The following is a 25,284-nucleotide window of genomic DNA, read 5'->3' as shown; positions in this document are numbered from 1 at the left end:
TTGGCCCGCACTGCTGCATTCGCCGAAATCGATTGAGCCGATGCCGGGAATAGCACACAAGCAGGCGGGGGCATCAAGGGCGGAGCAGCTGCGCGGCGGCACAGATGCAAGAAGAAAGGGAGGCGTGCAAAGTAACCCGAATCGCACAAGGCGACGCAAAGGGGAGAGTGAAAGCAAAAAGAAAAAGACGAGGCAGCCGATCACACACAGTGGGGGAGTGGGGGAAAGTGGGAGGCGCAATGAGCCGATACACGCAAACAGAACACCGCCAATCGCTCGGGTGGGGGGAGGGGGAGGCGACTGTTCTCTCGACATTGCCTCGCTCTTGTGCATCAGAGCATTTCTGCGCCCCATGCCCCCTCCCCCGATTTCAGCCTTCTCGTTGCGTTCGCCTTTGCTGCTCGCTCACCTGCACCTCACCGCTTCCCCGTAATAGGGCGTTCCACGCTCCTCACTCGAGAGTCGTTGCGTTTAGGATACCAGTGCTCATCTTCATCTGCTCCCACGCCAGGCGGGCGTACAGCCACTTCGGCAGTTTGGGCTCAACTTCGACAGACTTGAGCGCTGCGCTCCGGCAGTTGCGGCACGAGCAGTCCGCGTCTTCACCGAAGTACTTGAGATGGTCCGTGAACGAAACGGCGAACATACTGTTGCTGCACTTGCTCGACTCTTTCACCGGGCTGTCGTTGCACATGCGCATGCTGCTGTTGGACCTCGTGCGATAGAACACTTCCGATGGCGCGTGGAGGAAGCCAAAGCTCATCGGGGGCATGTGAGGCACGGGGTCTCGGCAGTGGGTGAGGCGATAGTGCGGGCCGCGGGCCAGGATTTGCGCCGTCCACTTCGCGAAGCTCGGGTTGCCGACGCGCGGGGCGCCAAGGGTGTAGAGCGCGACGGGTGCGGTGGGCCCCGCCATACTGTCCAGAAGGACCTGCAGGTCCACCGCGGCGTGTACGGCGAGAGCGCCGCCGAGCGAGTGACCCGCGGCGAGCACCTGGTAGCCAGGGTGCCGGGACAGGAGTGTCGTCACGGCGGCCTTCACCTGCGACCGCACAGAGAGGTAAGACGCGAGGAACCCCTTGTGCACCCGGCATCTGCGGCAGCTGCTGTGAATGACGTAGTCTACGAAGGTGAAGACTAAATCTTGTACCCAGTTCATCACAGTAACGCTTCCGCGGAAGGCGACGACGATCTGCTTATTGGTGTGGTCCACGCCAATGAAGCCGAAGGTGTCGTACCAGGAGTCGCCAACGGTCGTGTAGAACTGAAAGCCGGGAATCTTATCGCAGATGGGCCCGCACGACCAACTGCTCAGGCTGGACGCCGAGCAGTGACTCGCTCGTGCGTAGTTATGGCTGCGGTAGGCCTCCGAGTAGCGGTACGGCGCCACCTGCTGCTCGGCATGCGTAACAGTGGACAGCAGCAGCGCCGCAACCACGGTGGCTGCAATGAGAAAGCGGCTCATCCTCGCCACACGGCTCGTGAGCAAAGCAGAGTGGCCGAAGTCAGGGCGAGTGGGTGCCCAGCGGAAGCGACGGTGGCTGCGTTGACGGCGGTGGAGGCCGGGCGCGCGCGGGGACGATCGAAGGGGACTGGCGGCGAGGAAAGGAAGATTTAGAGTGGCACAGCGTGCGTGTGCGTGTGAGTGTCACTGGAGTTGTGCAGGTTTCCCGCGCCACCCCAGGGCGATATGCACCGCATCCGTTGATGCGTTGTCATGCGCGAGCGCGCGCAGACACGCTCGGACCGTCCGTAGGGAGGGAGAGAGAGGGAGGGGGTGGGGAGGTGCCGTTGCGGAGGCGACGACGCGAGAGGGAGCAGCCTTCAACATGCAGCGCGTTCTCCGAAAGAGGCACGCCGGCTTACTCGATGGGGGTGGGGGTGGGGACATCGCTTGTGCACCGCTCGGCCGCTGGGCGGAGGGCGTGCAGCGCAGAGGGGGCGACAGCGCCCCGACACAGCAAGAAGAGGGCAAGGGGCACGCCTCCCTCCATCCATTGTGCTCATGCCGTTCTCTTGCTTCTCTTCCCCGCCTTCCTGTGAGACTTTGGCCCTTCCGGCGTGCCCATTCTAGCGCCCGCTCGGCAGCAGACAGACGCAGACAGCCACGGCCCAGCCTGCCACTGCCTACACCGCGGTTGCGTCCCCGCCCGTTAGTGCGAGCCTTACACCGTCTGATCAGGCCACGCGGCTGGCGGGCGCCGCCCCGCCCGTTTTGTCGGACACGTGCTGCGCGATCGGTGCTTCACGGGCGTCCGGGGACTCGCTGGTGCGCTTCGTCATGCTAGCGGCATCTGCGCACCACCAGGCCACCCGGCCCGGTGTACGAGATGCCGCAAACATCCGCACACACGGTCCTGCGGGCGGGCTAGTGTCTACCTCCCCCCGCCGTGCCCGGGTGCGATGCGCCATGCCGGCTCAGCGTGAAAGCGCGCGCGCACTGTGCTGGCGAGATCCGGGCCTGGCGCCCGTTCCACGACGACGTCGCTGTCGGCGTGTGTGCGTGGGTGGGCGTAAGACCCGCTGTGCTCGCCTTCCATTTCCGCCGACGCCATGACGGCGGCTTGCGTGTGCGGGGGTCTGTCGCAGCCGATGTCTGCATACCCGGCTGAGACGGGCCGAATCGTCGTGGCGTAGCCGGCATCAGGCATGCACGCATGCAGCATCGCATGTGCAAGTCAGCTCCCTTGCGTGGCTACGTGGGTGTACAGGCGAGTGTGGCGCAGCACCACTATGGAGCTGGTCGGCGGCAGATCCGCCTCTTCGAGTAGGTCGCTGCTGCCTCCCCCTATGGTGGCGTGCCCGCTGCGACGGCTTTGGCGTTAGCGTGAACAGAGGGTGCGGCTCTGAATCACGGCGAGGTAGGAAGCGCAGAGAAAGCCCCTTTCACCACCTCCATTCCTGCGAGCAGACTGCCCTCAGCTTGGCAAGCGGGACCTCGGCTGCCTTCATAATCCCTGTACCATGCGCGCGCGGGCACACGCACAGACAAAAGCACGAGAAGGGCGAACACCATCAAGGATCCTCAGAGAGGGACGCCCATAGCCATCCAGAGGCACACACAGGAAGCATGAGTGAGAGAAGAAGGCGCGTGCGAGTGAGCAGCTCATGGAGTGGGTGGCAGTGAGAAAAGAAAGGCGAGCAGAGAGGCGTACACGCGTGCTCATAAGCAGTGGCAAGCAGGCAGAGAAACGACCTCGCCAGGACAGAAGCGAAGCCGCAAAGTGAGCCACACACAACCAACCAGGGGAAAGCAAACAGGCAAAACAGCAAATGCACGCAGACACGCGCGCACACATATGGATCGTTTTCGAACGAATGGCGGACATGGGGAGGGGGGATGAGAGGCTGCGGCCGTCGGCATCTGTGGAGCTCTTTCTCAGTCTCCTCCTCATGGGTCTACCTGCCTCGCCTCGCCTTTCTGCATTCTCCTGCTCGCCTTATTCCACTCCGTGGGCGCTTGACGGTGCGCGGCACTGATTTACGAGTCGCGGAAGAAAGCAGCTGTCGCCACGTCTGCACCTGCGCATGCCCATGTGAATGTGCTGCGTTTCTCTTCTCGGCGCTTGGAGCTTCTGCACTACTCTCTACTCTCTCTTGTACGCCAGCGTAGGTGTGGCGGAAGCACCCGAAAGGAGCACAAAAGGAGGAAGGGCACGGGGCTGCCGCCATTGAAGAAGCGCCCGATTGCGCTCTTCACGCGCCCGGCCCCTCTTCTGCGCGGCCCGGCGACAGTGGCACAGACAGTGCGCGGTACCCGGAAGAAAAAGAGCAGAATCACGCGAAGAAAAGGAGGCGAGGTGCGTGTGTGTGTGTGTGGGTGGAGGGTGCAGGGAGGATGAGCATACTACCTGGCGGCTCTTGTGCTGCTCTTTCTATCCATGCATCCGCAGCGTCACCCTCACGAGCTCTCCCTCAGGTGTGCGGCAATGCAGTTGTGGGCGAAGAAAACAGCGAAGTCCTTCGCCCTCCCTTTTCGCTTGCCTCTCGCGCCGCTGCCTTTCATCTCGCCCGTGCCTGCCCGTACCCGACGCCGCCATTATATTTCTGGCGGGGTGGAGGCGGAGCTGGAGACTAAGGAGGTGGAGGCGATAGGGGCCCGTGAAAGAGAGGGGCGAGAAAAGGCGGCGCTGAGGAGTCCGGCATGTATGCCATCCGTGACAAGGGCAGCCAGGAAGGGGGTGGTGGTGGTGGAGGCGGGTGGTGCTCGCACAACAGCAGCCGTGCCCCTCTCACGGCTCTGGTCGTTGAGAGGAGTGGTGGGGGAGGGGAGTGAAATGAATCGCGCGAGAGGGGCAGCTGCTCCTGCGTACACATGCACATACAAGACGCCCCTTCGCGGGGGTGAGGCAACGGCGCGTTGTGGCTCAGCCTGTGGCCGGGAGCTTGCTCCTGTTCAGCTTTCGATGGCCGAGTCGCGGGGCCGTTGGAGGACGAGCTCTCAGAGAGAAAATGGGAGGTGCCACGGCAACGACACCTGCAAAAGGAAACACACCCGCACGCCGTCCCGCCCCGCACCGGAGAGCGAGAGGATTGGGAAAGGGTAAAGCGCCATGGTGACGCATAAAGAGGATGCGCGCCCACTCTTTCCTTCTCCCTCCGGCCCGGCACTCGGCGATCTGTTTTCTCTTCATCTCCCGCTACCTTTTCGTCCGCCAGTGTGTGCCCGGCGACGCGGGGTTGTCCTTTCCTCTGTTGGATGCTACCGCCTCATTATGTGCCTGGAGTGCTTCAGTAGCGAACAGAACGCACTTACACGCACACACACACACACACACATTCTGAAACTCGTGTGGGTGCACCGTGCGTTGGGTGAGGAGAGAGGGCGAAAGAGCACACCGAGAGTCAAGAGAAGGAGGACGAAGAGAAACTTAAAAGGGTGTCTAATCGTACAGTGGGAAGTGGATAGGGACCCCTGCAAGCGAAAAAAAAGGAACTCATTATAAACAAATTACAAGCAAAGAGTTACACAGAGGACCGTGGTGAGAGGTCAAAAAGAGGTGGAACGTGAAGGAGTCAACTAACGAGGGTAGAGGGCGTCGAGTAACAACAAAAGGGGGAGACAGGGATGTGAAAATAAGGTGAGTGAAGAGGAGGCAGAAGCAAAAAAAAGGAATGAACACCGAAATGAGGAAGAGGGTGGTAGTGGTTGAGGGGAGGCAACAGCAACGCATGCGTGCGCACGTACAGAGGTAGAAAGAGCGCGCGCGAACATGCGTGAGGAAGACAGATGTCGAACGATAAGTCGAGATTCGCTCAGCTATCACTCGTAGAAGAGAGAATGCTGGTGTGTGCGTGTGCGTGCTTTTCGGAGAGGCAGAAGGTGGAGAAACTCAAGGAGGTCGAAACAGTGTGCACAGAACGATGCACAGGCGTTGGACCGCATGCGTGGCCGCTGACCGACGACGCCTTACTCATTCTTACCTCCTTTCACGCGCACCGAAACAGGCGAAAACCCAACGCCGCACCAAAAGCAGTGACACAGACACAGACACACACTTACACACATACACACACACACGGCGAGATAAGGGAGAGGTGCCAAAAGTAGCAAGAAGAGAGAGGAAGGGAAAAATGATTGTAGACTGAGGAGAGGGCGGCAGGGATAGGAGGGGGGGAATAGGGCAAAAAAAGCACTAAATCAGCAGATCGAGAAGATCGAGACGAAAATGAATCGATTCAGAGAGTGCTGCCGGCGAGAGGAAGCATCATGAAGGGCGGGAGGGTCGAGCGTACGTGCATAATAGTAGCGAAGAGCTCTGCAAGAGAGTCAGAGGTACGATTTGCCCTTTTTAAAAAAATGCTTGCCCCCTTTCCGTTCCCGTTGATCGAAAGCCACTCATATAACTTGCGCATCATGGCGAGAAACCTTTGCTCAGCCCTTCATCATTTGCCCAGGCGCACACGAACATACATAGATAGCCTAAGGCTTCGCTGTCGACGTCACACACGCACACACACACGGACGCACGCTGCCACGTAAGCTCCCTGATGATTTTTTCTTTGCACCCAAAGAGATGCTTTTAACGCCGCTTCGCTGTTCTTTTCGATGCCTCCTGTACCTTTTTCGCTTCTCCTTGGGCTCTTGCTGCCCACCCGCTCTTCTTCATGCGTCTACCCTCCCCCTTCTGCGCCGCACGCAAGAATTTAACACCAGATAGCTTGGGAAGCGCGCAAGGAAAAAGACGCGAGGTAACAGTAGAGCAAAAACAGGCTGGGGAAGGGGGGATAGCGGACACGAGAAGGGCGGTAGAAGCAACAGAGGCGCTCCGCACTGGGTAGAAGCGATCAAAGAGAAAGAGCGCGCGTGCGCAGGAAAACGCATGCATCAGCGACCGACTCACAAAGACAGAGGGAAGAGAAACGGGGGAAGGAAAAAGGAGGCGGGGCCTGCAGAAGGGAGAGAGATGGTGAGCGAGGGGGAGGAGAGGGAAGATGTAAGCGGCGAAAAGTTGCATTTCAATCGGAAAGTCATCAGAACAACGACAGCAAACAAACAACGCGAGCCTGGGAGGTCAAACGCAAAAGCGCGCGCTGAACGGTTCCCAAATACCACCGCAGTCATCGAAAGCATACAAGAAAGGGGCGAAAAGGATGAGGAGGCGGCGCCAGTGGGGACGACTGTGTGTCTGTTTGGTCGTGGAAAACACGGAGAACATTTCCACCCTCTGAATTGAAAGCGCGCAAGAGAGAGAGCGCGCAATAAGCGTAGCCGAGGAGAAGGCGAGAAAGGAGGGAAAAATGTAACGAAAAAAAACAACGCACACGAGTGCCGGCAAATGCTGTGCATCACTCCTCCTTTTTTTCTCACCACTCACAAACACACTCAGGTACACCTCCTCCTCCTTCACTGCGTCCGCCTTTTTCTTTGCGTTCGCTTTCAACCCGTCACTCAAGTCACAGTTTCCAGAGTGGCGAGTGTGACAAGAGAGAGAGCGAGAGAGCGAAAAGTAACAGGATAGATGAGGCAAGCAGGAGAAGGAGAAAAACGGCGTGCGTGTGCTTGAGGGGGGGGAAGGCAGAAGAGAAGCCGCTGTGTGCTCATGTGCGCACGCACATGCGAGTTCACGTCGCTGTGATGCCGACCAACGGAGTGAAACGGGCATGGCGTGAAGGAGACGAAAAGAAAAAAAGAAAAGATTGCATCGATAAAGTTCCTACACGGTGTTCGACCGTTGAAGTGGTGTGCACGTGCATAGGGGAGGGGAAGGGGCCAAAGAAAATAGTATGAGGGCCTACGTGTACGCAGGGGAACAGCTTTTCCTCGCGCAGGCAGCACACATTTTTTGACCACCTTCTGCGTTTCTTGCAGTCACGACACAGACTGGTTTCACCCTTTTCCCTCCTTTGAAAGTTTCGTTCGAGAAGGCAAACACCGACGCATACATATATACATATATACATATACATATATACATATACATTTATATATATGCATGTGTATATGCATATCGCGGGACAAAGAAAACTGTCACATCGCGAGTCGAGTTACGCACACCCCTCCCTCCTCCTTCCGGCACTGCAGGCTCAGGGAAACCGGATGAGATTCCACATGCAGACATACGCACGTGTCGTGAGACCATTTTTTCTCGTATTGAATTCGTCGATGCCACTTTTGTTTTGCGTTTCGTTTCGAGCAATTGCTGCTGAGACGCTCGCGAAAAGTTAAGCGAAAAAAGCGCAGGAAGCAGCTGTTTTCACTCCCCCCTCACCTCCGACACGCATGCGCGCCAATGCGCACACGCACGTTCGAACAGCGAACAAAGAACACAGAAAGGAAATTACCGAAGCGCAAGAGCGCGCCCATCCTCTGCTCAGCGCAGAACTACTGCCACAGCATATCGTGGGGTGTATGTGCGTGTCTGGGGGCGGGGTGGGGTGGGCAGGCGAGGCACTAGAAGACGCCGAGATGAGGCGGAGTGTCCTACAAGGATCACCGGCCAAGACCAAGAGAGGCTTGGAGGTAGGCGAAGGGTGGCAGGAAGTAAGGCACTGAGGCAGAAACAATAAAAGAGAACGTCATAAATACGCCTACAGCCCGTCCTCGCGCAGAGACGTTTTTTTCGGCCGCTCATCATCATGACAGCAGGGTAAGCATAGGCAATACAAAGACGCGTGCTCCTACCCATCAATGCCAAATCAGAAGCAGACGAGCGGCGAGCTCCTCCCGAAAAAGTCCAGCACGCATCTTCGATAACGAAGAAAGGAAGAGTCCGTAGCGGCTTTCTGTTACGGGCGTACCCTCGAATTCCTCATCGATACTTGGACTCGTCACCATGTACATAGAGACGCAGCAACAAACAGATGTGTCTAGTAAGCGTGAGCGCACGCATGCATGTGAACAAAGCCGTTTCCCCTTCTCAGTTTGTGGTGGTGGTGGTGATGGTGGGGGGGGGCGGCACGCGTCAACAGAAATGCGAACAGGGGCATCTCACACGCGCAAAAAAAAACTGTCAACACGATGGTAGGCGAAAGAGGTGGCCGAAGGACGTAAAAGGAGAAAATGAAAACCAAAAAAAGGAGGAGGAATGGCGAAGACGAAGACGACAAGAGCACGTCGACATGTGTAAAGTTCCCCACGAAACCGGGGGCGAGATGCGAAACCAAAACACACAAACACACACAGGGGCGCATAAAATGAAATCGCAGCACCGAAGAGGAAAAAAGCTCCACTGTCTTGATATATATATATATATATTCCCTTTCGCGCTCACGTCTCATGGCCGCTTCGCCTCCGCCCGCCCTTTTTCAGGCGATTGAATATATATATCTTTCTTGTTGGGCCTTGCAAGTATGCTGGCTGCTGAGCGTCAGAGAGGAGAGGGTAGGGTTAGGGGGTGGGGAAGAAAGAGGTGATGATGCGAAGAGAGGAGAGCGAACATCAAAGGAAAGAGGCAAGTACGCTGCTGAAATAAGCAGGAACAAGCACACACAAAGCTTATGAAGAAGTACCAACAGGTGAGTCCCATGTACATGCGTGTGCGTATACAGAAGAAAAAAAAAGAAGTCTGCGCTTATGTGTGGAGAGAGGAGAGGGGGAGAGGGGAGGGAGGGGGGACGGAGTATTCGCGTCACCAATGCGAATGCCGCGCGCGCTTTCACCGTCTCTACTCATCCAAAAGGAGAAAAAAATATCAAAAAATAAAGAAATAATAAAAAAGAGCGATTGGACAACCCCGCCCTGCCCTATCCTACCCTAAACTCCTCCCCCCTCTTCTCCCTCAATGAACACAGGTGCGTGAGCGCCATGAGGAAGAGAGGCAGACGACCAAGATAATGAAGGAGGGGGTGGAGGGACGAAACAAAGAGGGAAAAGCAAGAGCACAGAGAGTTGTGCGCAAAGATTCGTCGACAAAGAAGAGAGGATTGAAGAACTTTCTTTTTGCCCGCTTCGACCTTGAGAAGGCTGCATCCGAACCGTCACGGTGGGGAAGGGGGAGAAAGGGTGGAATGCCGTGAAAATAACACCGACAATTCCGCCAGAAGGAGTAGCGGGTAAAAGCTGAATGAACAAGAAGAAACAAAAGAGATCCAAACAAACGACCACAGGCACACGCGCCACCAAAAAGAGACCCTCTCTTCCCCTCCACCCCCCAAAAAAAGAGGCGAGTGGGAAAAAAAACACCAGTTCGCGAAGAGAGGAGTTCGTACATCCCGCAAGGCTCCAATTCGAACTGAAAAACAAACCGAAAAAATAAAATGAGGGCGTTGAAAACGAACAAAAAAGAAGCCTGTATAACAGCTTCCGTGCGCTTCCCCTCTTCTGCTGCCACTGCTGCTCCGTCGTGTACCTCTACAAAAGAAACACGCTTGCGCATGTGCATACTTTTCTTTGTAGGCGTTTAGTTTCACTTCTGTGTCGCCCTCGCATCCTCTTTTCTCCTGACGGGCAACCCATCTCTCTCCCTCTCTGCCCCTCTCCCTCACCCCTTCGCTCTCTCTCACTCAAACGCGGGAGGTGGGCTCTTTTTAAGGCGCATCGTTCGCATGAGTTCTTCGAGTTCAGAAGCGACGGGTAGCACGAGCAGTCGCTTGCGAGGGTTAGGGGAGGAATGAAGGTTTGCTCAAGAGGCTGGAAGATATGAGCAACAAGTGCAGTTTGGCGGGCACCAACTCGCGAGAGACCCAAGAACAGAGATAAAGGAAGTAGAGAGAGAGTGGTGGGGAGGGGGGTGAGACAAGAAGGCACTTCCACCTCTTCACAAGGCACCGTGGACGAGCCAGAACAGTAGGGGTGCGTGTGTACAGAGGGGGGGATAAAGAAATGGGGTGTGCGGGTCGTCAGGAGGCAAAAGGAAACAGCAATAGGAGCGAGACAACACCAGTGGCACCCACGACACACTCGTATATTATGCTTATAGAGAATGATTACCGCTCACAGAAAAGTAGTTGATTGCTAGTAGCAGAGGCAGAGAAGTCGCGCGTGGATGGAGCGGGAGAGGATAGCGAGTAATACCCGCTCTCTTCGAGAGCCACCAGGATCGCCTTTCGCACAGGAAGAAAACAAGACAACAAAAATAAAAGCGCACGAGCAGCAACACGCCTGCCGCCGTTCCCATCTGAATTTCGTTTTCTTTTTCGTGGTCGACAATGGCGTCCCTTTCTATGCGCGTTTGTGTGTGCTCTCCTCCTTCCTCTTTTTTTTGGTCGCTTCGTTTTTCAGTGCGTATCCCTCTTTAGTGAATGACAGCAACCAAAAGGAAAGGGATGCGGGGGGAGGAGGGGGGACGAGCCACAAGCACCAGAGGCGAGTACAAGGTGCTACAGCGCTTACTGTACGGCAAGTACGTGTGTGGGCGAAAGCAACTGCAAACAAAGCGGAAACCAACAGTGAAAACCAACGAAAAGAGGGACGGGGTGGACGTACCCACAGAAAAAGAAAAAAAAGCTGCAGACAGAGCGAGTGTAGGAGACGTGTGAGAGAGAGGGAGGGGAGAAGAGGCAACGAGACGGCTGATGGTGCCGTTGAGGACGGACAAGCAAGCAGAAAACACTGCCCGCACTCACAATCCTCACGCGCGCGCTCGTCGTGAATGAGGAAGCGTGAAGAAGCTCGCGTAGGACTTAGGCGGTTGCACCAGTTTAACGGAGACAGTAGCTGCCGAAAGGCGATGAAACACTTGATCGGCGGAGAAAAGGAGGGAGGCGACGGCGACGAGATACAGGCGTGGCTTTCGGCATGGATGAGCAAGGAGGGAGCAATGGGCTGTGGGGTACACTTTTTTTCTTTCGGATGCCAGAGCACAAGCAGCTCAGCACACCGGAACGCGCGCCCGCACACACAAAGGAGAACGAAAAAGCACCACAAGCGTGTGCGCGCAAAGAAATACAGACACGAGAGCAATGAGCAAACAGAAAAAAACGAAGTGAAGATGTGACGGGGCTTTGGCTGCAGCATCGGCGACTTCATACCCAAGCACAAAGCGGCGAAGCCAAGCGTACAATAAAAAAACCGGCCGAATAATAAGAGTAAAAGCGAAGAGCGCGAGAGGGCGGTATCCCTTCTCCCTCGTCCTCTGCCAAAGCATCGCAGTGAAGAGCAAATGAACAAATATACATTTGTATTTATGTATGACTCCAATGCAAAGGAATAAGCGAATTGGGGGGTGGGTGGGGGAGAGAGAGCCGGTCGGGAGGAGGGAGGAGGAGGAGGGGGGCAAGCGAAGAACGGCGACAAAGAGGCAACATGTCAAGAGCGAGCGAGCGAGAGTTGAGCATAAAGATGGAAGTTGAGCCAACACACAAACATACGCTGAGGAGAAAATGAGTGAGAGAGCGAACAGGAAGAAAAGACACGGGGAAAAGGGCGACACCCGGCGTCGACCATGAAGCTGCCAAACGAGCAAGCAACACAAAAAGACACGAACAAAGCGGAAAGACGGCAAGAGAGGTCAGTGGAAAGAGGGTCTCGCCTCATGAACATATGAAACTGATTTCCTTCCGCTTGCAGATGGCCGACCTCCACTGGTCTTGCACAGCAGCTGCTAAAGCGCGCGTCTAGAGAGATGAGCATGTGTTCGAATTTTGGTCGCATACCATCAGCAGATGCTGATGAGCGGAGAGTGTAGCGAGGGCAGATGGCTGAAAGTGGATACAAGTGCCGCTTCGCACCACACTTGCGCACACCCCATGGCACAGCACAACGGATGCAAAGAGAAGCACCAGAGAGGAAACGAGAAGGAAGAATCACAGGGCAAACAAAGAGTGAGGGATTGGCATGCGCAGTTGAGGCAACACCTGCCACAAAATCGGCGCATAACGAAAATCAGTGAGCGCAAATGGAAGCAACAGATAATGTTGCACGAAGAGGCACACACACACACACATTCCTTCACCTCTCCTCGCACACACCCACTTGCCCAAAGGCACTAAAGAAAAAGAAGAGAGACGATATAGGAACGGCGGGTGGGTGGGTGGGATGCTGCCAGAGTGGAAAGGCGCGGAAGGATAAAGATATCCCGGAGGCTTGTATTTAGGCGGGCAGGGGTGGGGGTAGGGGGGCAGAGAGAGACACACACGCGCACCGACAAAGGCGTTCACGCGCCCCTCGGCAGACGTGCACGATAACTGAGGAACTGCCAAAAGGGAAAACAAATAACATCGGCGTGGAAGAGAGGATGAGAGAGAGAGGCGGGGAGAACAGGGGGCGGAGGAGACAGACGAACCCACACTAAAAAGCGCGCGACACGGAAAAAGGAATCGAGAGCGAGCATAGGAGGTGACATTGTGGAGAAGCGGGGAGGGGTGGTGGTGGTAAAGCGTAGAGGTGAGAGAAGAACGGCACATTGCCAAATGCGCGTCCAATGAAAACAGGCACGCATACGGAGGAGGACCGCAGTCCCCACTTCATTCGAGCATGCCAGATAAAGCGTGAAAGGGCTAACGCGAAAGGATAAGTACGTTTGCTTCTGTTTCCGTCTGTGAAGTACGACGCCGCGCACATGCGCATATAAACACACCTGCAGGCAGAAAGCTACACGCGACCACACAAGCCCCCTCCCCAAAAAAAAACAGAGAGAGAGAAATGGGAAAAAAGACACCGACAGCTAGATCGACCAAGCGGCAAACCGACCTGCAGCTAGTCGAATCGCTGCTCTACGTGCACGTGTTCCTTGTATGCGTCCAAGGTGCGCTGTGCCTGCTTTTTTTATTTGTTTGCTGTTTTTATCTCGTCGCGTAAACTGTCAGCCCTTGCCGACACTGCCTGACAGAAAAGGAAACACGGGGTGGGGATTAGGCCCACGCTCACCTTACTCGCACAGACACACAAAGGGAGAGAAAATCGTGAGCAGTGGTCTTGAAGCGCTGAGGTTCGTCGACTGAGACGCACAGAGTGAAAAAAAAGAGGGAGTTAGAGAGCGCCCGGTGGAGATGTGCGTGCGTGTGTGTGTGGGAAATAGCGAAGAGGACGAAGCGAGGTTGCGTCAACGAATGGAGGTGGTGAAAGCGAAACAAACAAAAAACTAAGATGCGGTATGAAATGTTAGCGAACAACATACATGAGATAAGGGAGAAACAAGAGGCACATCGAGACACGTCTCGACGAGCCCACGCCCACATACACGTGCTCAGCGAGGAGCCCGAAAAGAGAGTGACAGATGTGGCTCCTCTGCCACTCTCTTTTTCTTGAATTATTTCTGTGGTCTGTGAAGGCGCATTCTCTTCTCAGCTTCTTTTCGGTCCCAAACGCTCTTCTTCCGCCTCCTCCAAGTCCACCTCGCAGTCGGTTGTCCGTACCGCCTCTATTTGCTTCTACTCTTCTGGGCTCATGACATGCCGCCACCTCTTCAGGCTTGAGTGTATGCGCGTGTGTGAAGGCAGCCCGATGAGCCAGTATGGGAAGAAAAACAGTTTGACACAAGGGAAGCACGGCGCAGAGAACGAGTGAGCGGAAACGATATACACAAGAGGTGGTTTATGCCGTCAGCGAGAAGCGAGAAAGGGGATCAGAACGAGGAGGAGGAGCAAGAGCAGGCCAGGTACTTTCAACCAAAGGATCAGCGTGGGACGAAAAGCAAAACAAAAAGGGAGAGGGAGAGAGAGGGGAAAAGAACAGATGAATGACTGAATGCCTCAAAGATGAGGCAAGACACACTCACATACACAAAGAACAACGACAACAAATTATGCCACCCGTCTTGTAGAAGAAAACACACGAGTAGTGCATAACGCGCCACCACAACAGCAGAAGGCACCTGAATGCCGAGCAAGACGAAGAAAGGTCAGACTTATAAGAGGGGAAGCAGCAAAGTGGAGCACAGTCACCATTACACTCGCAGAGGAATACGGAGAGAGAAATAAGACGGTGAATGAGAGAAAGAGGGCTTGCCGAGCGCTGGCGCGGCGACAGACCTTTTTCACCAGCGCACTCACATCGACGTACAGCCGCATGTTTCTGCTGCTGCGAACAAATAAATGCTAAATAACACGCACAGACACACCCACACAAAGACGAAATGAACAGCATCTACGCAGAGAGAACAATGCCGAACGCGGCGACAAAGAAAAGGGAAGGGGCAGTCCAACAGCAGGAAAAAAAAACAAAAAGAAGAGGTTCAGCTGAACAAGTCACCACAGCTATCGGAGCTGAGCGAGCGAGATCGAAAGAAAAAAAAGGAAAGCAAATACGAAGACAGCAACCCAGCAAACGCGCTGGGCGTGGCTGTTGTGAAAGGGCGCAGACTTGCACCCGTATGAGCCCACAATGTGAGGGGCAGTGTGGGTCAGGAAACCACCGCCCACACACAACTGTTTCTCTACGTTCACACTTCAGCTTATGCGTTTGGTGCGGAGGGTAAAAAGAGAGAAAAATGTGTAAGAAAGAAGAAGACACAAGGCGCTCTGAGGGAGGAGCAAAGGAGCGCGTCTCTTCAACTTGAGATGGCCTGAAGCACGATACACTGAAGAAGAAAGGGGATGGGGATGGGTAAAGAGCATAGGGGCACTCGGACCTATGCATAAAAAAGCCTCACACAGAAAGAGTGATTAACAGACCCCCCTTTTCAAGTGTTTAATTGTATATATATATGTGTGTGTATGTGTGTGTGTGTGCGTATGTATATGTATGTATGCAAACGTTGTATATCTTGGCTACAGCGGCCTCTTCTTCGGCTTCTTGTTTTTTTTTTTCGAGCTCCATCCTCGAACGCACTCCTATCCAGTTGGCCTTCGCTTCTTGACAAGCCGTGACCTTCCTCGCCAAAATTCTGCGAAGCAGAATTGTTGCAGATACGTGACACTTAACGACGACTGTATTTCTGTTGCGGTTTCGTTTGCTCCCCTCCCGAGTCGTTCGGTGTGCTTTGGTACCCTTTGCCAAGCCAATAAAGCAGGCGAGAGAGACAGAGCGCGTACACGTATACCATACATATTTGCCAGTATATACATGTGTGCAGTGGGGGCAGAAGGAAGAAAAAAGGAAACGTAAGCCGTGTAGGCGCACATCATACACGCGTCTATACAGTATAGATGTTTTTTTTCGTTTGGTTCCCCGTCCCCCCGCTCGCTCGCTGCGTCAAAGACGGTTAAAAATGAAGGGAGTGGGTGGGCGGGTGGTCGGAAGAGGGGGAGGGGCATCGTTAAGAGCAGTCATCATGCGATACGGATAAGCGTCAACGCGGGGCGAAGGCATACATAAAAAAAAGACGCGGAATCGTACATGAAACAAAGAACGAACTCACACACACACACACCGCCAACATAACAGACGTTTTTATAAGCGTGAGAGCTGGACGAAGAAAATAAGCGGCACCTCCCGCACGGGAAAGAACGAAAGCTCAAGAAAAAACATGAGGTCGCGGTGGTGGGCAGAGGCGAGATGAGGAGTCGATCTGCGAACGTGTGTGTGTGCGTGTGGTCGTGCAGACCAAAAAGCGAAGGCATAGCGGTTAAGTCACGTTTGAATTTTCTTGGTGCAGCTTCTTCTCGCATAAAAATCGGTCGCCGACGCGGGCGCGTCGTGAAAAAAGCTCGCGGAAAAGAGTCATGCGCACGCACACACCTTTTCCGAGTGCCGCTCTTTTCCACGAAGAAAAAAGACAGAAGGCCGTTGCTGTTTGCCTTCGTAGCGGCGAGTGCACCTGTGCGACTTCGTTTTTTTTTCACGTCTCAATCATCTCGCGTCTTCTCCCAGTTCGCGCATCTGTGGAATAGCGTCTGCGCGTTCTCTTCTTTCTCATTTTATGCTCCCCTCGCGTACTTTTTTTTGCTTTCCGTTTCTTCACAGCCTTCACTGCGAGGCGTGAGCGACGATTCCGTCCATGCGCATTGAGCACACACGAGAGCGCATGGGCGCTCTCTTTTTCTCTGCTTACGCGACGGAGAGGTGGCCCTTTCTCCTGTTTCTTTTGCTGGGTTTCCCAACTTTTGTCCCGCTTCATCACGCCTTCATCTCAGCACGTTCCACGAGGGAGGGCCTGAGTCCTGCCATTGTGCAGTGTATGTGCGCGCTTGCGTGTGTGAGGGTGGTGGTGGTGGGCTTCTGCGGAAAGGCAAGGAGGAAAGGTAGGAGACGGACCGGAGAGAGCGCATCAAGACGCTGTACGGAGACAGCAAGCGATAAGATATAACTATTCAGAGGAGGATTAAGTCTAACAGTAAAGTCGAACAGAGCACAGCATAAAGAAAAAGAGCCGTTTAGACACATAAAAGAGCACACACAGACACAGTGAGAGAAAACAGAGGGCAAAGAAACGGCGCCCCCTAGGGAGTCTATATAAAAAAGATTGTCTGCATGTGGGGAGGTTTACGTACACGAAGTCATCAGGTCTACGCGGCACTGGGAAATTATGAAGTGCGGGGGAGGTCGAAGTGTAAGCGAGCGAAAGAGATGAAATGAAAGCACGCAGTTTATAGATTGCCCTGCTCCCCCCTCTTCCGGCAGCGTCTCTTCTCTTTTTTCTCCTTTACATCCGCCGCGTTTGTAATCTTTGCGGTGAAGCAGAGCACAGGAGAGCGAGCGCATCATAGAGCGAGAAGATATGCTGGTGAGCAGCCGGCTACCGCATGCCCGCCCTCTCTCCGTCTTTCTTTGTTGCACGCTCAAGGTGGTGTGTGCGTCTCCCTCCAGACATGCGCAGCGGCTTGCGCAGCTACCTGCATGCTATTCGATATGATTAGGCGTACGCTGGGCGCGGCAAATGAAGAGAAAGCTTTGTGTGTTCGGGCGTCACCCGCGACGATGATATTTCTGCATAGATCTGCTGAGGCAAGCAAGAATGCACCACGAGCAGCAGACGCATGAACGTGACATGCATGCAGAGCAGGACACACTCGCGCACTCACACCCGCCAACTTTAAATGCAAAGCGTAAAGGAAGCTGCCCTTAAAGGGAAGCGGCCGGCCAACGTTAAGCCAAAAAAACAGTTTCTTCCCATCGTCCATTTTTCCTTTCTGAGAGCGACCCACACACCCACCCACCCACACACACACAGACACACACAGGTGCTCGTACGTCCCTCCCAAGGGTGGGGCAGAGTACACCCAAAGCAGAAAGAAAAATGAGAGGCGGGGAACGAGTAGGGGCGTGCGTGCAGTAGAGAGAAGGAGAGCTATACCAACGCGTGCATCCAAACCGAGAGGAAGAAAGGAGCGGAGAGAAAACCGAAGACGCGAAGAAGAGGACAGGCGGAGAGAGAAGGGGTGGGGGTGGGACTTAATCAGGTCCCCAACAGCCCATCGAGAGAGAGAGGAGAAATGGAAATGCGGAGACGAAGTCGATTGTAACGGAGAGGGGACACAAGCACGTAAAAGAATCGGCGAGCGACAGAGAGAGAGCGCAAAAGTATCGAATAACAGAGACAAAAGAATTAGAGGGCGAGAAATCTGACAGCCGCAGAATGATGACGGGCACGCACATAAACACACATGCACTTACTAAGATACAGCAAATTAGCGATGCCAGGAGAGAGGGAGAGGGGTGAGAGAAGGAAAGGGAAGTTATTACGCGTATATTTGACCTTCTTACTTTCTCTGCTTCATCTTTTTTTTTGGCGGGATGTCTGATAGTCAGTGAGAGGAGGAGGAAGGGAGGGGAAGGGAGGCGAAGAACGGAGGGAAGAACGGGGGTAGGGAGCATCCGACAAGCCTCATCCACAGTTATGCCACGTGAAGGCCGCTAAACACGCGCATTCGCTCGCAAGGTAGCGCTCTCCGCCAGAACCTCCACTTGCACCAAGCGAAATACACAAGGCGATGCGACACTTGCACACACGCAGGTGGGCCTCTCTACAGGTAAGCGGAAAAGGCAGAAAAAATCTGCAAGCGGTCGTTGTGAGGGAGAGCGAGAGATAGACAGGGCATCTCAAGAAACGTTGGTGAGCGAAGGGCACGCGTGTGCGCAACCTCAAACCTAATGCGGCGCCATGGGGAGATAGGCGATTTGGACTGGAGCTGCCCTTGCATTGTAAGAGGCCAACGCTGAAGCTAAGGCCTGCTGCTGCTGTTGTTGTTGCGCGATCGCCGCACTTGTGGAGGCGGGAAGGGTGTAGTACAGCGGCATCATACACGGCATCGAGCTCCCGGCGTTCGGCATCATGACATACGTGACAGGAGTTGGCGCAGGCGCCGAAGGGTTGATCAAGTCTGACATAGGCGTGGCTGTGCCGTTGCTTAACACCGGTGACAGCGGAGTCGCAGGTGCGCCCGACACCAGTGATTGGCGAGCTATTTGCCACCCCATTGCGCTACTATATAGCAGTGGGTCTGCGCCGACTGGATATGACGGAGGCTTCTGCTGCTGGAGGAGGTTCGAAGAAGCCACAGCACCGTGCACACCGCAGGGTTGACGGCTATCCTCCTCGCCAGAGATTTCGCTCTTGCCGCTAAGGTCGCCGTAGCTGCTGAACAGGGTGGCGAAGCTTGCATTGGGCTCCTCGCTTCCACCGACGCCGCCCGTCGTGCACATCAGTGGCGTGAGAATGGCGTTCTTAGAGGCTGAGGAGCTGCCGTTGATGTTGGTCGACTCGTTCAGTAAGGCCTCGTCGTCCACGGTGCCACCGGTGGCTGCGCTCGCCTCCTTGCTCCTCTGGCGATCCTTGTTGCGGGCTAAGCAGACGGAGCGGTGATGCAGACCAAAGGCTGAAATGAGGCGCGTCCCCTTCGAGTACATCACCTGAATCGGCTGGCTGCGTGTGCCGAGGGCACACTTGCTGTGCAGCGCCTGAATGGCGCGGTCTGCCTCATCTGTCGTTGCATAAGTTACAAAAGCATTGCCTTGGTGAATGTGCAGTTGGTGGGCTATGACGCTCCCGTACGGCCGGAAGAGATCCAGGAGGTCGTCTGGAAAAAACTTGCTGAAGGGGAGCTGACCGACGAACAGCTGCGCCATCTTTCCGTGCACTTTCGTCCCGTATAGATCACGATGCCCGCTCTCGTTGCCTGCGCGGGTCCGCAGAGCACAGGCAGTGTGCGCGCCGGAGGGGGCTGTGGTACGCTAGGCGGTGCAGGTCTGGACCTGTGACCAAGCAGACTCAGCACTCTCCGAGTGATGCAACGAAAGAATGAGGCGCTAAGAGGGGTGCTGGTGAGAGGGAGGGGGTGGGTGGGTGGTCGGTGGGCAAACGCAAAGGGGGAGAGAAGGAGTTACAAGACGCACTAGTGAACCGCTAATACAACAAGAAGCGTAGAAGACGAGGCCAAAACGAGCAGGAGGGGTGCGGGGCGGGTGGGGAGAGAGAGAGAAGGAAGGAAGGGTGCGGGTACGAAGAGAAGGTGGGCGCAAAGGGTGGCGGTGGCAATAAGGAAAGTGCTCCGGGCAGGAAGACAGCAGTGACGAGGGGGGAGGGGAAATGAGCAATGCAGATGCACACACACACACAAACTTCGACGGCAACCCAAAAGGACGAAAAGAAAGGGGCTTAGAACGAAAGGGGAAACGAATCAGAAGCAGCCCATACATGCATATGAATATGTATGTATATGTATATATATATATGTATAGGGAGAGGGCAGACGTGTAGTTATCCACCAAAAAGCAAAAAAAAGTGCAAGTGCTACACGAATGACTTAGAGGCGTGCTTCTATATAAATATATATATATATAAGAATATGTCTTTGGTATACCACGTACACCACCTCTTCTTCGCTTCTCGCGGAGACAGAAAGGGGCAGACAGAGAGAGGGAGTCGGGAGGGGGGGGTAAGAAAGAGAGGTAACGGGCAGGGTTGAGGGAAAGATACAGGACGACAGAAAAAAACAGGGAGGGAGAGAGAGAGAGGTGGGGGAAGAGAATGGGATGGGCGGATGATGGTAGTGGTGATGAGGGGAGTATACAGACACGAGCGAAGAAAAAAAGAGCCGTTAGCTCTCGAGCAGTCCAAGATACGAGAACAGGAAGGAAGGGGAAAGAGATTGGCAAACAGACACACTCACAGAAATAGTGGAAAAAAGGGGGGAGGCAATAGTGCTTAAGGAGACGAGTCCAAAGCTCGAGAGAAGACCCGTGCTTTAGTCCAGAGGGTAACCCGTAGGGAAAAGGTGCCAGAGGCGCGTGCGCGAGCACACACACACACACTGACAAGTGAACAACAAAGAGGACTCGCAGAGAGCTGATCAGGTTCGCTTGCGTCTTTCTCGTCTTGAGAATGGCTACAAGGAAGGAGACAGCGGAACAAAACTGAGTGATAGTGATTGTGCGGCTTGTGCAGGTCGTTGGGTGGGTGGGGGGAGGGATCGCGCTAACGAAAAGGGAGGAAAGTAAGCAGCTGCGCTTTTGCGCTCTCCTCAAAGGAGCGGGGGTGCGGTGATGACAAGAATGACTTGCTCGTTATTTGAACGACGGCCAAGAGCAGTTTATCACAGAGAAAATGAGTGAGTGAGGGGCGAGAGAGAGAGAACAACAACCCCAGCAAGCAGGCACCAGTAGACGCTTACAGGCACCTTTTCGTTTTTTCGAAGGGAGGGGTGTCCGTTCACCGACGACTGCGACACCACTTCTCCCTCTGAGATCGCCTTACTCGAAGCACTGCCCTTCTTTCCTTTCCCTTGTCTCTTCTCACCAAAGGGTGATCTTGTTTTTTTTGTTGGCTGTCTTGCCGAAAACAAACCTCTCCACCCCCCCTTTGTATCGGCGCACACGTGTATGTGCCTCTCGACCTCCGTCCAATGCAAAAGGCGGCAACAGGAAAAGAAATGCGAAGGGAAGGCGGTGAGGGGACGAAGTCGAAGCAGAACTGCAAAGCACGAAGTCGTGAGAGCACAGATAAAAAAGGGGAAGGGGGGCAAGCGGGTAAGATGAACCAAAGTGCCCCTTTGTTGTTGTTGTTTCGCGCTGGTGCACGTGCACGTCTATTGTGCGGAGGTGAGTGAGGGCTAGCGCCTGCGCTGCGCTCCTTTCCGTTCCGCACTGCAGCTCTCGTCACGCGTCTTGAGGTGCCTGGGACCGAATGCGTGCCCTTTCGATGAATTCACACAGCTTTCGCGGCGTTGGGAGGAAAGATGGTGCTGCGTGCCTCGAGCGCTGATTTTCTTCTGGATGTTGCAGTTTCTGCTCCTATGCGTCTTCTCGCTTTGCTGCGGCTCTGACGTGAGGTGACGGCGAATCTTTCGATATGTGTATAAGCGATGACCTTGGCAAGAGTACAAGGAAGCGAGTAGGGCGGTGGGGAAGAGGGCTTTCGGGCTGCGTCTTTTCTTCCTGCCTTCGGAGAGAGGAGCGCTGCGGCGACTGGTGAGGCCAATGGCGTGCAAACGCGCAAGTGACGTTGAGGGGTAGAGAACGCGCGAAGAGAGCGAGAGAAACGAAATTGCAATGACACAAGGTGAAAGAGCACAACCTCAGAAGAGAAACAGAATTGTAATTCGGATGAGAGCGCGCCTGAAAGATAAACAAAAGCGAAGGTCCCTCCTGGGCGACGTGCGCGTGCGCTTACGCGAAGGGTGGAAAAGGGAAATAGAGAAGGTACACACACACAGAGGCAGACAAGAGGAGTCGCCACAACAAAAAGGCACAGGTAGAGAAGCCAAAAGTGCGAGAGCTGAATGGGTGGGGAAAATGTGTCGGGGCTGAGGGAGGGGGCGAGCACCGAAGTGTCTGCTCTCGTTCTCCTTAAATTTTTTCTCTCGAGTGCTCCACACGATGACACACACACGCGAACACACCCACAAACTTGTGCGGGTGATCGGGCAGAGGCAGAGGAAAAGGGGGAAAACAACAAAAAAAAGAGGCTGTTGATGCTGCTGCCGTGTGGGAAGGCACGAACAGTCAATATCACAACGAGTCTGAGCACGAACACAAAGAGAGAAAACAAGGGCAAATCAAAGGGGAAAGGCTGAACAGAGAAGTAAAAGCGACAGTGTGTTTGTCGGGGGGGGATGGAGGCCCTTCAGGGCGGTAGTGTTCCGTGAGGTCGCCGAGAGGGGTGTTGGGTGAGTGGGAGAGCTGAGCCTCGACAGATCAAAGGAGAAGAACAACAACAAAAAAAGAAAGAAATGCCGAAGCGGAGAGATGAAAGGGGAGGGAGAGTGGCGAGGGATCTGTCAGTGTGAAACGTACGTCGTATGTTGCGTGCGCAGCAGAAGCGAAGGAATAGATGAATGCAAAGAGAGAGAGGGGGGAGACGGAAGGAGGCGTTGCAGCGAGTGTGCCCGTGGGTGATACGAAGATAACAGAACCTTCATCGGGGAATACCGCAGAACAGATTGCGAGGCGGCAGTTCAGCCAGGACCCCCGAGGTGGAAGCCACGCGGGGCAGTCGAGAGAGGGGCCAGATGGGAAGGGGCGTGGCTACCACCTCCCCTTCCAATTTCACCTCTTCACCTCAACCCAACTCAGTTTCGTTCTGTAAAATGTCTTTTCTTCAACAGACTCTGTGCTTCAAAGTGATTGTGTGTGGGTCCTCCACGTCGATTGGCGCCGTCAGCACTTTGGGAACCGACTATTCGCGGCATGACGCCCCATTCACCGGACCGAAAAAAATCTTTACACTCGCCTCCTACGCATGCGAACACAGTGGCCATAACCCGAGGGAGTCTCTCTTCCATCCTCGGCTTGAGGGAGACCGACCTCCTCTTTGCTCAGGTGAGCCCACCTCACGAACAGAGAGGGAGGCTGAGCACCAACGTATCTGGCCCACCTCAGCCACCGTGCAACCGGACACACGCCCATCCCCTCGCCCCTTTCAAGCAATCAAGACTGCTTCAACCCTCCCCTCCGCGAACCACCACAGGACGCCCGCTTCACGCGGTTTCCTCGCCGAAGCCCAAAGCAGTGTAAAAGGGATGGCGCTACCTGCCAACAACACACATGCATTCTCTATGAACACCTGCGAATGCGCCTGAAGTGTGTATCACGAGTGGGGACGCACGGGGTACACGAAGACCTCGCTGCCGCGGTTGGCGCAGGGTGGGTGAGGGGGGGCAGAGGGCAGGGGCAGCAGCGCCGTCAGAGAAACGACAGTTCTACAGTTGAGTGTATCCATGTGTGCATCACGTGTCACCCCACGCATGGGGCGCTCAGTGGCAGCGAAAAAGAGGTTTCATCATGTGTGCTGCGGCGCGCACGAAGGGGGGAAGCAGGGGTGCCTGGCAGGGGCAGGCGGGCGTCTCGTCCCATTGTTCATCGACAGCAGCTCAACAGCGCGGAGCGGGACGAGCGAAATGGGACTGCACGCGGTCTGCGGCGGTGGCATGTCTCGGTCTTGTCCATTCCCCGTATGTGCGTCACGAGTGGGGACGCACGGGGTACACGAAGACCTCGCTGCCGCGGTTGGCGCAGGGTGGGTGAGGGGGGGGCAGAGGGCAGGGGCAGCAGCGCCGTCAGAGAAACGACAGTTCTACAGTTGAGTGTATCCATGTGTGCATCACGTGTCACCCCACGCATGGGGCGCTCAGTGGCAGCGAAAAAGAGGTTTCATCATGTGTGCTGCGGCGCGCACGAAGGGGGGAAGCAGGGGTGCCTGGCAGGGGCAGGCGGGCGTCTCGTCCCATTGTTCATCGACAGCAGCTCAACAGCGCGGAGCGGGACGAGCGAAATGGGACTGCACGCGGTCTGCGGCGGTGGCATGTCTCGGTCTTGTCCATTCCCCGTATGTGCGTCACGAGTGGGGACGCACGGGGTACACGAAGACCTCGCTGCCGCGGTTGGCGCAGGGTGGGTGAGGGGGGGGCAGAGGGCAGGGGCAGCAGCGCCGTCAGAGAAACGACAGTTCTACAGTTGAGTGTATCCATGTGTGCATCACGTGTCACCCCACGCATGGGGCGCTCAGTGGCAGCGAAAAAGAGGTTTCATCATGTGTGCTGCGGCGCGCACGAAGGGGGGAAGCAGGGGTGCCTGGCAGGGGCAGGCGGGCGTCTCGTCCCATTGTTCATCGACAGCAGCCCCACTGGCATGGCTTGAGGCTTGCGGAGCCATCGAATGCGATGCTGTCGGACTGCCGGGGTCCCTGGTTACCACGCCGGCTGGTTGGCGTGTCGAGGCGGCAATGGGGAAACCTCTGGACATACGGTCACACCCGCTTTGGACCCTCCTTTCTCTGTACCTACTTAAAGACATACAAGTGTGTGGACAGCCGCTTTTTCCCTGCGGTGTCTCTCCTCCCCGCCTTTCACTTCGTGAGGAACTAGCCAAGCGGTCGCGCTTGTTCTCTGATGAATCGGAGTGCCGCTGCAGCATGGTAGACTGTCTGTGCGGCAGGCGCCGCCTCGACGTGGCGTTTCTGTAGCCATCGCTGTACGCACCCCCGCTACCGGTAGCTCGGTGCTTCAGATGAGCTGACAATTCTTCGGGACGCAGCTTCTGTGAGGATGAAGCGCGTTTCCCGTCCGCAGCAGCCCTTTTCTATCTGTGCCGTCGTGCCACCAAGGCTCCTCGAGCGTCCTTGGAGGTTGCCTCCGCGGTGCATAGCGCTCCTGTGAGCGTCAGGGTGGCCTTGTGCCTCGTTACGTTCAGCATTGCCCGTGGCGGCGCCCAAGGCCTCCTCTGCGAGGGGCGGCGCAACGCAGTGCCGCTCCACCTCCGCGTTCAAATGACTGAGCCGCGAACGCTGCCCACGAGTATATAACGGCCCCTCAGCCGTAGCCGCCTCCCCTTTGTGAACAGGTGATGCACGACGTGTCAGTGAGGAACGCTGCGCTTTCATTGCGTTCCGCATGCCTGCATTCGGCACTCAGTCGGCGCGTTGCGGTCCGCGACCAATCACGGAGAAAGGGCGGCGGCTCCTTGCTGCGGTCTCGAGCTTTACGACTCTGCCCGACGAAGCGAATTCGCCTGTCGCCAATTATCCTTCGCCCGACTCCGGCACGTGAAGTGGCCTGCTCGCTGCTGCTGATGCTGTTGGACTCTGAGAG

The 25,284-nt window shown here is 55.4% G+C and overlaps 2 protein-coding genes across 2 annotated transcripts; both read right to left on the bottom strand.

The window, feature by feature from the left end:
* Positions 1-451: 451 nt before the first annotated feature.
* LSCM1_02642 (uncharacterized protein) lies at positions 452-1,465 on the bottom strand (the record flags this gene model as incomplete). Its single annotated transcript, XM_067320221.1, has 1 exon — positions 452-1,465. The coding sequence occupies one exon, from the start codon at positions 1,463-1,465 to the stop codon at positions 452-454; it is 1,014 nt and encodes a 337-aa protein (XP_067175596.1).
* Positions 1,466-18,349: 16,884 nt separating this feature from the next.
* On the bottom strand, positions 18,350-19,327 carry LSCM1_02641 (uncharacterized protein; the record flags this gene model as incomplete). The annotated part of the gene is made up of 1 exon (XM_067320220.1): positions 18,350-19,327. One exon carries the CDS (start codon positions 19,325-19,327, stop codon positions 18,350-18,352), a length of 978 nt encoding a protein of 325 aa, XP_067175595.1.
* Positions 19,328-25,284: the final 5,957 nt, after the last annotated feature.

This window comes from Leishmania martiniquensis, chromosome 33 (genome assembly GCF_017916325.1).
Source record: "Leishmania martiniquensis isolate LSCM1 chromosome 33, whole genome shotgun sequence".
Taxonomy (NCBI): Eukaryota; Euglenozoa; class Kinetoplastea; order Trypanosomatida; family Trypanosomatidae; genus Leishmania; species Leishmania martiniquensis.
This window is presented reverse-complemented; position numbering and strand designations above follow the sequence as displayed.